The sequence below is a fragment of the Gopherus flavomarginatus genome, chromosome 1 (genome assembly GCF_025201925.1).
Source record: "Gopherus flavomarginatus isolate rGopFla2 chromosome 1, rGopFla2.mat.asm, whole genome shotgun sequence".
Lineage (NCBI taxonomy): Eukaryota > Metazoa > Chordata > Testudines > Testudinidae > Gopherus > Gopherus flavomarginatus.
The window spans coordinates 139,927,257-139,944,286 of record NC_066617.1 but is presented as its reverse complement, the minus strand read 5'-3'; the positions used below and the strand labels follow the sequence as shown (position 1 = coordinate 139,944,286).

At 43.7% G+C, this 17,030-nt stretch overlaps 1 protein-coding gene across 1 annotated transcript in view; it reads left to right on the top strand.

The window, feature by feature from the left end:
• The first annotated feature begins 856 nt into the window (after nucleotides 1-856).
• The window catches only part of NTF3 (neurotrophin 3), a 58,795-nt gene continuing 42,621 nt past the window's right edge, over nucleotides 857-17,030 (top strand). Inside the window, exon 1 of the mRNA XM_050966502.1 lies at nucleotides 857-2,781. Within this exon, the coding sequence (XP_050822459.1) occupies nucleotides 2,764-2,781 (18 nt within the window). The 5' untranslated portion in view covers nucleotides 857-2,763. The remainder of the gene's footprint in view (nucleotides 2,782-17,030) is intronic.

Below are 17,030 nucleotides of genomic sequence, written 5' to 3'. Positions count from 1 at the left end.
GGCAAACCCTAATTCCCTCCTTTTCTAATCGCCCAAGATATAGGTAAACCCAATGAAATATTGACTTTAGCTACCCTTTTATTTACTAAAGTGCATCTCATATGTATATAAATGTTATAATAAATATACTGTTTTACTGTGTAATACCAAAATTAAATAGCTAGAGATACATGTTTAAAAATAGTTTCTATGTGTGTAAGTGTTTGAAGGCTCACCCAGGCCTAAAATGAACATATCAATGCTTTAGTAATCAATACAATTTAAAACCACAAAATAAATATCACAATTACTTTCCATGGCATGTACATAGTAATATTTGTAAGTCTTCAAAGTAATCTCATTTATATTTTAAGGACTGAACTGAGTATCAGTTTAATGAAGTATTACCATGTCAGTACTTCTGAAATGACTGTTACCTTTAAAATAAATCAGTCATTTTCATAGCTAACCATTCTACTCTTTGACTCTGTTAGCAACAGTTTTACATAATATTGACATTTATAGAGGACCCACTTGTCATTCTAAGGATTATGGTGAAAATGTAGAATAAATTAACATAAACACATGTAAAAGTGGATAGAAAAATATGTCAGGAGTAGTTTTGAACCCTTTAAGGGAAAGTTTGGGAAACTGAAAGTAATGAACATATCTTCGCTTCCTCTAGCTGTGAAAATAAATACCCCTGTCTACAATGCTTTTTACAGAGCACACATATTTGGCAAGATTAAGGTGTCACATCTCAAATTACAAGGCGTGTTGTTGGCATGCAAACACAAGTACAGAGCAAAACTCCTCAAGTTGTGCACAATGCATGGTTCTGGTTGGTCTACCTCCCATCAGAGGTAGCCAGCCCCTCTATGCAGAAATCATTTACTTGTAGCCTACTTGTTTCCCTTCTTTTTGCTGGACTGGCTGCAATAGCGAAGTTCCCGGCTCTGGGCTGTCTTCAGAAACGTAACCCTTTGACTGCTGCTGCTGGAGCACAGTACTGGCCTGCCACAGGAAAGATTTCTATTGTTGGCTCTTCAGGAGATTAAAAAGGCACCCCGGTCTGACAGCACTGTGTGTAAGGGGGAAGAGAATTTACGTCTGACTCCACTTTTTGTCACAAAGGCTCTAAAAAAAGTCTGGATGGAAATTCTGCAGACAGGCAAAGTGTGAATAAGAAAACGCGTTAGAGTTGCTCAGCCTTTAAGCTACGTGTGGATTGTGGGAGCAGCAAATTTTAGAAGAATATTCTTAGGAGGCATCGGTGGAAGATTGCACTTTTTCCCTCTGAGCCTGGGCATTCAGATGTGACAATCAGCTCAGGCAGTGATGATGATATAAGACAGGTACACTACGTATAGTACAGAGGTCCCCAATGGTGTTATTTTACTGATGATGATCGTAATATTTAAAAAACAAATTTTTTTCAATTTACAGCTGAAAATAGATCCCTAAAACGTGACAAGCCTCCAGCTAGATTTAAAGGTCGAAAGGGGGCTAGAAAGATGCTCTGAGGGCATGAGGGGTGAAATCACACTATACAAAACAAGGAGGAAATTAGTTTGCTTGATAAGGAAATAATATAAAACACAATCTCGTAGAACTGATATTCTTGAAGGAAATGTCTTCCCCAGAAGAATGCGAGCGCCAAACAAAAGGTTTTGTGTGCCCCCTTGAGTTGGGTTATGACTTGCTCAAATTATACTTGAATCGAACAGAAAAGAAAAATGACATAAGCATTTAAATTTAGAGAGAGACTATTAGAGGCACGAAGCTAAAATTATCAACAATCGCTGTGAGCGATCACTCTAAATAAAAAAGTTTGGAAAGTAGTCACTGCTGACGGCTGATGAACTTTCCATGTTTTTGGCACCCTCTGTCCTTTTCTTAATGGACTAATCTACAAATCAAAACGTGAGGAATATCTGGTCAGGAATCCACCCCTGGCTCCTCTTCTTACAAACGAATATTGCTTCCAAATTTTTTTGGGGGGGAGGGGGCACTTGGCTGACAAAAATGCTAACCGACTAACCAACCCAGCAGGTTTAAAATTTGGAGTTAAATAAAAAAAAGGAGTGGGCGGGAGAAAGGCTTATTAGAAAAGTATTTCCTTCTGCTTTACTTTTTCACCTGTTTCGTGTGCCCTTTAATGACTTCTGAACTTGAGTAAGAATAGCAACACATGTAAACAGTTTGACCAGGGTGTGTGCGCGCTGGAGAGAGGGTGGACCATTACAGTGCTAATGCATAGCCACTTGAGCTATAAAATACTTCTCTTCTGAGAATCGTATTTAGAAATAGATGTTTATGATTTAACAAAGGAATTCTGTAAAGTGTTCCCTGGTGCTGACACTGTTCTTAATAGGAGGAGAGCCTGTTAGGAGGGGGATAAAATGATCAACAGGTCTTTTAAATTGTGCTTCTTTAAAACACACACTGGGGAAATACCTTTATGGGGGATTGTTCGTTTGCAAATAAAAAAAGAGCTTCCTTCATTCGCTGACTTTCCTAGCCAGGCGGCATTATTGGAAAGGGTAGGTAGCGAAGGCAGAGTGTGGCAATAAAGGGGTTAATCCGCAGAGCACAGAGCCATCTGGCTGAGCTGGTTTGTTATAATCGAGCAGATTATGTTCACGGGACTCAGAGTTTAAGGCTCCTCTCCCATAGAGCAACTCTGCACAGCCCAAGCAAACCAACTTTGGGACTTTGAATGAACATATTTACATCAACCTCTCTCTTCATGTCGACTTTTCTGGAAACATTCACACGGATGCCATGGTTACTCCTACCACGGTAAGGGAAATATGACATTTTCTAATAGGGTCGTTAAGGGGGGGGCCGGGGGTCTTTAAAATCTGAAACGGGGGGGGGGGGGTCTTGTTGAAAGAGCTGTCCCAACCTCTAGAGTCTGTCTCAGTGCCTTCACCCCTAGACCTCTCTTTAGTCTGGAGACTCCTCGCTCGCTGTTCAGGTCCGCGGCAGGGAAGCAGCCGGAGGGTCACGGGTGCTAAAGGAATCCGATTTGCAGAGGGAAAAGCAAGGAAGACTCGTGGCTTTATTTTAAGAGGGGAACCAGCCCCTTCAGATACAACAAAAGGATTGCAAAGCCTGAGCGGGGAATGCAAGGATCAGCTTCAGCACACTTGCCCCGAGGGAAAGGTAGGGCCCATGACAAGCAAAGTCAGAATTCCCAGTTTACAGACCTCGCCTCGCTCAGGTAACTAACTTCGCTGGCCCTTTTTCTTGTGCCAAACACGGAGCGCCTATGCATGACCTTTAAAACTACCCCCCACATTCCCTTCAAACCCAACCACTAAATTCTCTGGAAGGGCCTGGAGATCAAAGGATTATCTGCACATCTGTGTCTAGGTGAACTGATACATTCACTTGGAGTTGGCAAGGCAGGACACCGTACGATTTCCAGTCTTTGGAAACTGCCTTCTAGGAATGTAGCAGACAGCCACACACGCACAGAGAGGGAAATAAAAGCAGCTTCTCAAGCAAACAGCTGAATCGAAGCTTAGAAAGTCAGTTACTGGCGAGGGTTGGGTTGTGGTTTTTTTTTTTGTTTGTTGGTTTGTTTGGGTTTTTTGGTGGGGGGAGGGAGGAAGAGAGACAAACATTTGCCTTCTCTCTTGCTCTAGAAATATGCTGTATCTAGAGAAAGGAATAGTTGGCGTTGCATTAGGCTACTACGAGGGCATTGTCTGATTCCCATATTGCAAACCAGTGATGTAGAGACGAGAACCTTTTCAATAGACAGGGATGTGCGAGATATGCTCCGCTCTGTTCCTATAAGCTCTTCGATAAAGTCCCCTTTGCTGCTAGGCTCGCGTGAAGCGTGCAAATAGAGTGTGAAGTTTGCCCTAACGCCGTGCCTACCGACAAGTGCCCTGACAAAAGCCAGCCCTCCCCGGCTCAGCCGTACCTGCTCTGTGTATCGGAAAGTAAAGGATGACAGACTGCAACTCCTGCCAAAGGTGTCAGCAACAGCCGACGGCAAACAGCCCCGGTCCCCACGCTTGTGGCACAATGGACAAAAGCAGCCGACAGGCAAGCGAGTGAGGAGTGATTCCAGCTGCCTGTAGTAGGAAGGCTGGTCTCTGATACACACGTGTCAGTATCAGGAGCACTGGGTGTGCGAGGGAAAGGAGGCGAGGGGGGAAGATAGGTATGAAGGTGAGGAGGAGTGTATAGAGAAGTGGGGCTGTATCAGTGGGGCTAGGGGAGGGGTGCGTGGCGTGGTAGGCTGCTGAGGTTAGGGATGTGGGGTGTTTTGCTGGGGGGATTAAGTGGGGCATGTGTAAAGGGGAAAGACCGGAGGGTGTGGGGGTGAAAGGATTATGCCAGAGGAGAGGGAAGGTTGTGTGTGTTTAGTGCACGTGACAGGTGAGGGGTGCAACGGGGAACACAGCTGGGTGGGTGGGGAATCACGGGTGTGTTTGGGAGACCTTAAGGGAAAGTAAACACGTGGAGAGAGAGAGGAGAAAGGGTGTGGACTGGGGACAGGGTGGGGGGGGGTTGTATGTGTGGGGGGCGTGGCAGGTGCTGTAGTGGAATCATGAGATGTATGGGTGGAAGGGAAAAGGGCACAAGGCTGTGTGTTTGGAGAGGACAGGCAGCTAAGGAATGCCTGTGTGGGATCTAAAATGAGGCCTGTAGGATTCTGTCAAGGGGGAGGAGTCTGGGTATGGAAGGTAGGGGCTGTGCGGAAGCAGAGAGAACTTCAGGGAGTGGAGGGATGGAGAGGAAAGAGTATGCAGGGCGGGGATGGTGGGTGAGTGTGGGGGAAGATCAAGGGAACTGCAAAGGTGTATGGGGAGGGAAGAGCCCAGAGTCTGTAAGGCAGTTGGCCAGGGGTCATGGGTGAGGGAGGTCAGGAGGCTGGTGGAGTCAGAAGGAGTTAGTGTGTGATTGTGAGGCAGGGTTGGAGTAAAAGGTGGGAGTGGGGATTGGAAGGGGGGATGAGCTAATGGGGATTATGTGGGTGGGATGAAGTGTGAAGGGAGGGTAAAGATGTTGGGTTTGAGGCATGTGGATGTAGGTGGGAGGATGGAGGGGGATATAAGGGGGGGTAGATGGAGGAAGGCATGGGGTTCACGTGAAGGGCAGGTGAGGGGCACAAACACAAGGCATAGTTTTGGAGGAGAGATGGGGTATGGAAGTGAGAAACATTGTAGGAGGAGGGAGAGCAAAGTGCAGAGGTATAAAATCATGGGGGTGTGTGGGGTGCATAAGGGGCTTGGGCAGAAAAGGAAAAAGATGCATGTTTGTGGGGAGGTAAGAAGCATATGTGGAGGAGGGGAGTGGTATGGGGGAATGTAAGGCACATGGGGGGCAAAGTGTGACAAAAGGAACGGCTATAAAGTTGTATGTGTCTGGAGGTTACTGTGAATTCAGGGCTAGGTAAGGGGAGTGTGATTGTCCGAAGGGGGATTGAGGTATAAGGTGTGGGTGTAATGGGAGAAGGAGGGGGCCAGGTAAAGGGATGTGAGGGAAAGGAAATGGTACACTAGCAGAGAAACAGGCTATAATGTATTGGCACTATGGAGGTGGGGGCTGTAAGGTGCGGGGAGTAGAGGAAGTAGGAGGGCTGGCTGTGTGGAGGGGTAGTTGAAGGATAAGTCTGAGAGGAGTCAGGAGTGGGAGTAGTGTGTGGTATTATGGGAAGGCAAGGGGTGTTTGGCAGGGGCATAGATTACAGTCAGGGGAAGAGGTAAGGGGATGTTGGAAATAGTTGTGAGTGATGAGGAGGCCAGTGTATTTCTGTGAGGGATTCAGGAATAGGGTTGTCTCTTTGGGAAGTATGGAGGGATGGTGACAGGTTATGGCATGAGAGTGGAGAGGAGCATTATGGATGTTTGAGTGGTAGAAAGGACTATTCAAGGAAGGATAAATAAAAGTTGTGGTGGGGAGGGAAGAGGGTCAGGATGTGGGAGAGTTCATGGATAATGTGGGAGCAGGCACATAGGGAGAGCTTTGAGATGGATGAGGTGTGTGTGGTGAGGAACAGGAATAAGTGTGGGGGCGGGAGGGTCTGGGCTAACTGCAGGGCAGTATGGATGTAGGTGTAGAGGATGTTGTAAGGGTGTGGGAGGTTACATATGCCTGCGTGGCAGCATGAGTAGTTTTTGGGTGTAGTCGGTTTGGTGTAGGGGAGTGGGTATGGGAAGGGTAGATGAATTCTTGTTGCAGGTGGACACAGGTGATGTGGGGGGGATTGGTAGATGTGGTTACTGTTTGTGGGTTGGGTTAGGGATGTGTGGGTACATGGGGATTGCATGGGAGGTGTTTAGATTATCGGCAGAGAGCTTTAGAGGGAAGTGTGTACCGGGGGTAGGGAGATGGTAGTAAGTTTGGGAACATGCAGGAGTAGATGAGCTGTGTATAAGAGCCTGTTATTGAGGAGCTTGTGTCTGCGCAAATGTTATAAAGGCAATGCTGTTTGTATGTGTATTGGGGAGGTTATTGGGAGAGATGTGTGTGTGATAGGGTTGCAACATGTCTGAATGTGGGGTCTGGTTGTGTTAGAATAAGGGGGCGTGAGGAGCAGGATAGGTGTTTGTATGGGGTTAGAAGATGTTTTTGTAGAGTGAGTAGGAGGAGATGGCTAAATTGAATATGAGTGTGATAGACTGTATGTAGGGCAGAGAAATGTTGGGGAGAGAGGTGAATTGCAAAGGTGAAGAGCACCATCTCAGTGTACCTGAATGAAGAGCATCTGGCTGAAGTTGAAGCTTGAGGCAATGCTGAAGGCAAGAGGGAAACACTGAGGAAGTCTTTTTCTCCATAACAATCCTATCCATTTGAGGCATGTGTTCTCTGATTGTTAAGTTGATCTGCAGCCTCGTGGTCCTCTTAGGCACTGTGCTACACTTGGATACTCAAATAACCACAGTGAAAAATGCTTCCCATTTCCATCTGCAGCATTCCATCAGAAGATGGAGTCTGGTATGATCAGGCAAAGAGGTGGCTACTGTGATAGGCTCAAACATAACACCACAGCTTGAATATTGCAGTTATGTGGGCCAGGACCTCAGCTAGCATTGAAGCCAATGTAGTTTTGCTGACTTACACCAGCTGAAAATCTGGCCCACAATAACCAGGAATCCCCATGTCCTGCAAAAGCCCTAGCAACTTAAGGGCTCAGCAAGCCCACTTGGTCAGCAACAAAGCATGCCAGGAAAACATCATCCTGATTAAATACTGTCTGCACTGATTCTCCACTGAACGCAGAGTCCAACTCAGGATCTTTTTCCTAATTTTCCAAATCCATGCATGGAACTGGTTCTAGCTACCTAATAGACCATTTCCCCCTGTGTGTGATCACAAACTCCCATGATCGTTACATCCCACTGGAACAATGAAGCACTTGACCAACAGAGGGAGACTCATGACCACAGGAGACAGACACTCAATAGGAACTGTGCCAAGACTATGGAACTCATTGCCAGATGAAATAAGAATGACTGACTACAAGTGTGCTGAGCCCACAACTTAGTCCAAACAATCCCACAATAATACCCTTACTTATACCAAAGCTCCTGCTCTATATTCCATAATAATTAAAAACAAACAAACAGCAGCAAACAAATCCATAAGCCTGCCAGAAGAGAAGGGAAACACATTGGTTCCAGGGGTGCAATTGGTACTGGAGTTTCAGGGCCACACAGGAAGGTGTAAGAGTTTAGGGGTGAGAGCATGGGGATATCTATTAACTTTGGCAAACTGCATACACAATTGTGACAAAGCTATTAATCTATATTTGCAAAGAGTGGAATATATCTTCTGTGGGGACATCTGTGTCCATGTAGAGTAGGGGTAATGTACGTCCCTTTCTGTGAAGGTTAGAGGAGAGGTAAGGGGAGTAATAGTGTGTGGATAGGAGGTGGTTTTGTGTAGGAGGTGTCTATCCACCTATGGTTGTGGGTCTGTCAGTGCAGGATGTGGAATTTGGGGGGGGGGGAAGAAGAGGGGAAGTGTGTGAAGAGTGGATAATAGGATGTATATATGGGTAGCTGGGGTGTTGAGAATTAGTTGTGTGTGGGAAGTAATGTATAAACCGAGAGAGAGCCTTGTGTATACAGCCTCTAGTGTGCACTGTACTTCCCAGTGAGAGGCTCCAGGAAAGATTGTGCCTGGGGAGAGAGTATAAAAGTGGCACCATCCATTCAAATACTACAGCCTACTTCCATTGATGCAGCTACCTGTTGTGTGGGCCACTGCAGTAGGGGGTGGTGCTGGGATTCTGCCACCTCTCTATCCCTTTGTGTTCTTCTGGGGCACATGATGCCCCAAGGGGAGTTGTCCTTGTACTGTTTCCCAGGCACACTCACCTGTGTTTCCCAATCTGCTCTATAGTGAAGGATTGGGAGTTGTGTAAGGTGGAGGTGTTGGTGTGGGTGTATATACTTGCAAATAGTAAGGTGATGTCATCTGGAGCACAGATACAATCAATTCCATCTCACGGTTATGGAAAGAGATGGCAGTTCATCTCATGTGTTTCCAGAACAAGGCAATCTTCAAAGCACCGTAAACAGTTTCTGTGCATCAGCTAAGTGTTTTGGTCTAACCATCACCTTAAGCAAGACAGCAATAAATGTCCCAGCCATCAGCTGGTCATTCACACCCTTTGAACAATAAGTTCCTCTACCGTGAGTTTGTCTAGACTGCAGATTTTGCACTTGTTACTCATGTTTGGACAATCCACAAATTTGTTCCTAGGCAGAGCCTTAGGGTAAACCGCACATGTTTGTGGAGTGTCTAGATTAGCATTTCCAAAGCTGGTAGTTGCCAATTAACTTGAGCTAATCAGTTAATCAGGTTAGAAGAGAAGCAAAAAATCTAGCATAGACTTACCCTGAAGGGCTTGTCTATGCTTGAAAGTAAATTTGGATTAACATAGGCAGGGCCAGCTCTAGCCATTTCACTGCCCCAAGCAGGGCGGCACGCCGCAGGGGGCGCTCTGCCACTCGCCTCTCCCACAGACGTGGCTGCGGAAGGTCCGCTGGTCCCATGTCTCCGGTGGACCTCCCGCAGGCATGCCTGCGGCTGCTCCACCGGAGCTGCAGGACCAGTTGACCCTCCGCAGGGACGCCTGCAGCTGCTCCACCGGAGCCACCTGCCGCCCTTCCGTTAACTAGCAGAGCACCCTGGCACTTGGCGCGCTGGGGCCTGGAGCCAGCCCTGAACATAGGGTGTGCATTTAAACGCGCTATTATGGAATAACTCCATGTATAGACAAACACTAATATAGCGACCATCACTCATGAGGTGACTGACCAAATTCACAAGACTAGCAGTTCCTTTGATCTGTTGAGAGGCAGGATTTGGAATGCATGAGGATTCAGCTCCAAACCAAGATCAGATTTTTATCTTCCTGCTTTTGTAGCTATGATATATGGGCCTCATAACAATGGGTCATAAATCTATTGGCTATATTAAATCAATGCTTCCAAAGTACTATCCTTAAGATAAATTTTCAGGACCACCAGGCACTGAAGTCTTTGATAACGTTGGCATCAAAGCTACAGTAACAAAGGTAAAATGAGACATACAAGCCATGCCATCAACTAGCCTCATGGAAATAAATAATAAAGTAATGCTTTATAGCCAGCTGAGCCAAGAAAGATGCATCTAAAGGAGAAGGGCAGAAGAAATGCTTCAGACACATTTTGGAAGAATCTAAATGCATGCAGATTTGTTTTGTTTCATCCTGTAAAATACATTGCATACAAGAGAGCTAAATGGAGGATATTGGAGCATCAAGATGCAGGCAGCAGTGCCCAGTGCCACCTTTGAAACAACAAAACCTCACCCTACGTGGTGGCACTGAACCTGCCAAGAGTATGGTTGTGAAGGGGTGGATGTGTGCTTATGTAGAGAAGTACATATGATCTCATGGTGTATGCAAGACATCTATATGTTTGTGCAGGGTATATTTATTAGGAGCTTGTACATGTGATTATAGAAGAGACCTATTAAGTTTATCTGCTGGATCTCCTGTCGACAATATAGCATTGTATTCTCAAGCACTCTCGTACAGTCACATTTTAAATGACTGTTTCCATCACCTCCATTTGGAGTCAATTCCACAACTTGAATCTCAAGGTATGGAATTTCCTGATTAACCTTACATTTGCTTGTCGTCCTAGTTAAACCTTTGTTAACCCTGAACACCACCTCTCCCTCATTGGTGTTTACAATTTTCAAATACTTGTGGCCAGTTATCTCCCTGAGCTGTCCACATTTAGTCCTTGTTTGGCTACACTATATAGTACATATTGAATTTTTCCTTATAAAACATTCCTTCCAATTTTTAATCATTCTTGTTGGTCTTCTGTGAAGCCCTCCAATTTATCCCTGTCTTTCTGGCACTGAGGTGGCCAAAAACGAAGGCAGTATTCTAGTTGTGCCAGAGATGGTGGATTTCTTTCAACTCTTTGTTCCATGACATGTTGCTTCTGCATGTCACTGTTAATCACATTTGATTTTTTTTTTAATACTCCCATATCACACTGGAAATTCACATCTAATTTATTGTCTCATGTCATGCCTCGGTCTCTTTCAGCATTACTGCTTTCCAGCTTTCTCCCTCACACTTAATCTTTGTGCTTCACATTAGTTTTCCCCAGATGTATTCGCTTTGATATTTCCACTCTGAATCTTTTTTACTTTCTACTCATTGTTTCTAACCTTTCTAGGTCCCATTTTATTATTTCCCTGTCTCTCATGGTGTTTGCAACACATCTCAGTTTAGTATGGTCTATACATTGAACTACATGCTGTTCGTTCCACTTCTTCCAGATGATTTAAAAATACTGTTAAACAACAACAGGTCTAACCCTGATCCATGTGGTACTCCACCAGACACCTCCCCTACCTTGATAATCCCTGCTTATCATTGTTCTTGGTTTACTACCCTTCATCCAGTTTTCAATCCAGGTATGTTTTGGAGAATAGATAGGCCTGTGTCTGAACGGAAAGTGTCTGAGGCAAGTGACTGTATGATTGGGGAAAATGTGAAAGTAATAAAATATAACCTCCTCTTCTCTGAGCTTCCTGGCACCCTCTTTGCCTCTCTAGCTCACATGAGCACTGCCACTAAAAATGTCTTCATTTGTTGCTCTGACCAAATCATTGTTCTGCTTTGAATTTCTGCACTGCAAGGTCAAGCTTCTTATTACTTTCAAAGCTCTGAATAACCCTGCCAATCATGCAAGCCTCATCTTGCTATTTGTCAGCTTCTTCTGTTCTTTTTTCCATGCTGTCACCTATGCATCACATTTTCCTTCCTGAGCGCATTCGAGAAACCACTACACTATATGCATTCAAGTCTTTCCTGAACCCCCAACACTTACGGGGAAACTAGCTAACTTATTCCTTCAACTATAAGGAGTAATTAGGAGTAATTTTATATATTCTATTTCAAAAGAGAAAATATCCTGTGTAAACTTAACAGTTCATTATAAAGATGCTGGCAAGCAACACTTCAACCACTGTACTAGAGATTAGATAAGAGAACAACCATAACCTTGATGATCACTCTACTTAGAGGACTATCTGAAAGAATAGGAATGAAGGATACTCCTGGAAAATAATAATTTTCATCTTTAAGCTTCAGAAGACTGAAATGGAATAATGAATTACAAGAACTAGATTTCAGGTCACTCAAAAGAGCTATTTGTTGTTCAGGATTTTCTTTTGATTAATTGTATTTATTGGTCAATACTTAAAGCTCTCCCATAGGTATAGGTAAGAAAACTCATTCTCAAGGGATTAAGCAAAAATACTTCATTTGAGCATATGAAAAGTAAAACTTCTTAATGTAGCTAGATATGTGAGGGCTTCAGAGTAGCTAGGATTTATGTCCATAGAGATCATCCAGTGACTTCATCATAAACTTATATAAAATAAAAAGCAGCATTTATATAAAAGCTCTTTGGCACCAATCTGAGAATGCTACTAAGAAGTCATCTATCAAATTTGGGAACCTGGTATTCTTAGGCTCCAACAAATATGGAATGGGATTTTCAAAAGCACTTGGCATTGGCCTAACTCTGCTCCCACTGAAGTCAGTGGAAGTTTTACTATTGTCATCAGTGGGAACAGTTAGGCTAATGCTGACTGCTTTTGAAAATTCCACCCACATTGTCAGTATATCTGTTATATTCCCTCAAATGAATATAATTATAATATATTATAAATCCATTTATAAAAAGTAGAGTTCTTGTTTTCCTTCAGTCATGCCTGGTGGGGATCTTTAGCTCTCAAACATATCCCAGGATTCTTTGTCATCTGCAGCAGCATTTCAAAGAAGTCTGGCCTTTGCCTAATCAAGGGACTTCAAGCCATTGTGGTGCTCAGAGAAAGGAGTGTAGAGGAAGTGGAAAGGTGATGTGGTATGTGTGTATTGTGCATTTAGGAAATGTGTTCTGTCTGCCTCTGATAATGCAGGGCATCAAGTAGGGTTGCCAGGTGTCTAGTTTTTGACCTGAAAGTCTGGTCAAAAGAGGACCTACACTGTCTAGTTAGATGTACTGAGTGAACACTAAAAATCCAGTTACTAGGGAGGGAAGGCAGGTGCCAGATCACCAACCCATGCCAGCCTCTGCTCAGCTGGGGCCACCTCCTACCTACATCTCATGAGCAGGCAGGCTCTGCAGCTCCCATCCCAGCCTCAGAACACAGGGATCCCAGGGGGAGGGAAGTAGTGGAGAGGATCAAGTGACAAGGAAGGGGAAATTAGACATCCATCACTCCACTGAAACTATTCCACAGACTTTCTTGTCCACTTAACTAATTTAGGGTTATATATGGCTACCTAACACTTGGTGTATTAGTACCTTCCTTGTCAAAATCAGTAACGATAGCAAAGCCCTTAGTAGACTTAATGGAGACTCTGCACATCTCTCATGTGGGGGCAAAAAAAACCCTCTGCTTGGGTAGGGTTTTGGGAACTGATTGTGTAGATATTATTTTTACTCTTTTTAAGGGGCTGGGAGGATGGTAGAGGATTTTGGGGTAGAAAGGGGTGTCAGTATTAGGAGTATCACCTTTATAGCAGAGAGCTCTTTTTCAAGAGGAAGGCTTTGCTGTGTCTCCTAAAGATGATCAAGACTCTGGATTTGTCCAGTTTTCTCTTGGAATGTGTTCCATAGTCAGATCTAGTAGATCTTGGCAAGGGTATGGCTACACCACAGCAGCCCATCTACAGTGCTGCAGTTGTGCCACTGTAGTGTAGACACTACCCACATCACTGAAAGGGTTTTTTCAATCAGTGTAATTAATTTACTTCCCCAGCAGTAAGGTCAACAGAAGACTTTTTCTATTGACCTGGCTGTGTCTACATCAAGGGTTAGGCTGACTTAACTATGCTGTACAGGGCATGAGTTCTCTCCACTCCACACCACCCAGTCCTCTGCAACATAGCTAGGACAATCTAATTTTTAGATGTAGACCAGGCCCAAGAATAGACTAGACAAGGTCAGACTGTGCTTTCAGGGCACATCCTTGAGTAGAAGGCTGTGTGAAACTGCATGGCTTCATGAGGAGCTCAGGAAGGCAATATCCGTCACTGCCATCTCCTGCATTTACAAGCAGTACATAGGCTGTGCTTCATTTAGGATACAACAGCCTTCTCTCTTCCTTTCCCTATTGAGGCAGGAGGTCTCTATGCTCCTCAAAGTGGAGGGACTGAAACTGTACTTGGTCCTTGAGCAGAATATGTAAGGGAAGGGGAAAGTTCTTTGTATCCTCTCTCCACTCCATGCAGGGGCCATTCATAGCTTAAACCATTCAAATATTTTTATAAACCAGCTGTGTAGATTGTTGTTTTATTCTCTATTTATCTGTTGCGCTTTGCATTCTGTCCAGATTAGCTACTACTTTTTGGTAATGCAGGCAGGCTTCTAGAATTGAAAGCAGCGTTTCAGGAGTCAACGCACCAAAGCCTAAAAGGCAAGAATTTCCCTTCCCAGCCATCTATCTCCCTCCCACTGTCCCCAGCCCCCTATCTTTTTTCAACATCTGAATATACAGCTGCCAAAAATTTAGGCAATAACTAACTTCAGCAGGTTTGATTCTGACCTCACTTACTGTTGTAACCCTGCTGATTACAATGGAGTTACTCCTCGGTCACACCACAGTGAGATCAGAATCACACCCTGTGCCTTTAAAGCACACGCTAACAAAAGTCATGCAACTAGATAAATGTATGTATGAAATGTATTAAACTCTGAATTCATGAATGTGTATCCAAATCTGAAATTGCCAAATTTCATCTGAAAATTCTAAGACCTTTGTACAATTATGTGCTACCAAAGCATACTGCACATTCCTATCTAATTTATTCTGACCAGAGTGTGTGTAACTTTTTTAAAATCATTTACTGCTTTTGCAAGTGTGTCCATTTGTGTGACAGACTGTTACTTTCATCCAATGAGTCACCATCTGGATTTTCTTTGGCAAATCCTAGAATATGAAACCAGCCATTTTACCTCCCGAATTAAGACCAATAACTATGGCTACTATCACATTTCATTTTAGTCTTCCTCAGGAATGAGTCCGGCAAAAAGTCCCTTCAAAGCTCAAAGAGCCTTTTCAAAAATTCCTTAGATATTTTAATGTCTTTTTAAAAAGGTTAGAATACAAGGAAATTCTGTAATGTAGAAATGCTGTACTAAAGGTGGAATTGTCAAATGTGTTCTGCATTGTCTTAACTCTGTTCCCACTGAAGTCAGTGGTAAAATGTCCATTGATTTCAAGTGGAGCAGAGGTATGTTAATGCTGAGTGCTTTTACAAAAAAAAAAAATCCACTCTAAATATTCAATTGCACTGCAGGCTTTGAAAATTATATATTGCATAGTAACTTTCTTAGGTTACATAGGGAAAGTAAACAAATCATTCAGACTTACTGTTTCCATTACAAAAAGCTGGCTTTTTTTGGTACTTTCTATATTACATTTGACTCTGTTAGGGATCCCAGTTACAACACAGTAACTGTGTCCCAGCTTTTTTTATTAATAATAATAATAATAATAATCAGAACTAGGGGCCACCAAATGAAACTAATGGGCAGCAGGTTTAAAACAAAAGGAAGTTCTTCACACAGCGCACAGTCAACCTGTGGAACTCGTTGCCTGAGGAGGTTGTGTAGGCTAGGACTATAACAGGGTTTAAAAGAGAACTAGATAAATTCATGGTGGTTAAGTCCATTAATGGCTATTAGCCAGGATGGGTAAGGAATGGTGTCCCTAGCCTCTGTTTGTCAGAGTGTGGAGATGGATGGCAGGAGAGGGATCTCTTGATTCATTACCTGTTAGGTTCACTCCCTCTGGGGTACCTGGCACTGGCCACTGTCGGCAGACAGGATACTGGGCTGGATGGACCTTTTGGTCTGACCAAGTATAGCCATTCTTATGATGTTAAAGTGTGACCCTAACTGTTCCTTGATGCTAGCTGGCAAAGTACACACTGAAATCACCATTGTCAGAATATCTAGCCAAACAGTTTCTTGTAAGGTGTATTAAAAACTGGCGACAATCTTGACATGAATATCATTGTATGGTGGGTGGGTGTGTGTGTGTGTGTATTTATATATTTATATATATATATATATATATATATATATATTTATATATATATGTTTTGTATGTGCTGCAAATATGTTCTTAAAATAGGTTTTGGAGGCAGTGGATACACCAGTCTACCCAAGCCAGACAATGTTGTTTAGCCTTTGTCTCCAATAAAAATTGAGCAAGGTGAGGCCAAAGACAATGAAAGTATATTTACATCTAAGGTAAACAAAGTGATTAAGCCAATTGAAAAAGCAAACAGACCAAAGGATGAGACACACAGCATGGTGTCTACACCCCAGCAGAGAAGAGGAACTTTGTCTGGGTTTACTTTGCAAAGAATAAATTTCAAAGGTTTATTGGACAATAAGAAGGGGGAGAGAACCCCTTAGTTATCAATCATTACAGAACATAAGGAACAGTACCCTCTGGTTGTTTAACAAGATAAATCTCCTGCCCATGTTTCCAACTTTATTTAGTTCATTTATACCACATGTGTTGCTTCTTTATTATTGCCATCTATAATACAGTGGCTACCATCTGAATGCCCCTACATGGTCAAAAGTCACCAGAGAGCCATCTTACTCTCCCCTTGTATCAGAGACGAATCCAAGTGCCTGTATTCTCCAGTGTACGTGACATGGCAGGGCTTCTCCCCAGTTTAACAAGCACTCACTGCCATGCTCAATCTCCTTTAAACAGGGTTATTTGTCCAAGAATAAGCATATTTCAGACCAAAAAAAACAGTTCCTCAGCTCACTCTTAGTCCTAGAGTTTCACAGCCTCCCCTCCGTAGGGTCTCTGGTAATCCTGCTTCCTGTAGTTTCCCGGTTCCAGTGAGCTCCCTTCTTGCAGCCAGTTTTCCTTCAACCAGCATTGCTCTCAGCTAGTTGTGTTCCAGAAAGAGAACAGGGGCCCTAGGGCTACCTCTTGCTTGTTCCAGGGAGTCATCACCAGAGTTAGCTCAACTCCTCTGTGGTTCCCATCCCCAAGCACAGCCTGCCTCAATTATTCCTTCTCTACCTGCCTTCTGACAGATCTTTGTAGCCCCAGGGTTAGCCCTGCTCTCTTTCGTTGTCTCAATTGGGCCCATCTGCTCTGACACAGGGGAGCTGGGTCTGACCTACTCACGGGGACAAGCTACCCTGTGACACCATCCAATAATGGGGAGGAAGAAAAAAAATTAAGCAAGCACCTTCTGGGATGGGGATGAAAGAAAGCATGCCATGCCCCAACCTCTTCCCTTCCCCCCCCCTCCAAAATACATAACTATTAATCAAAATGGAATTTCCTAAAAGTGAAAAAGCACATTTTAAAAGTTAGATTACAACACTCATCCTACACACAAAACAAAACAGCTGTCAGAAGTACACTCCTGGAGCAAGTCATCTATTTTTTTTTTTTTTAAGTATTATATAGGACCTCAGTATTTCTCAGTAGCATTCAGCCATGTAAAGCAAATAGAA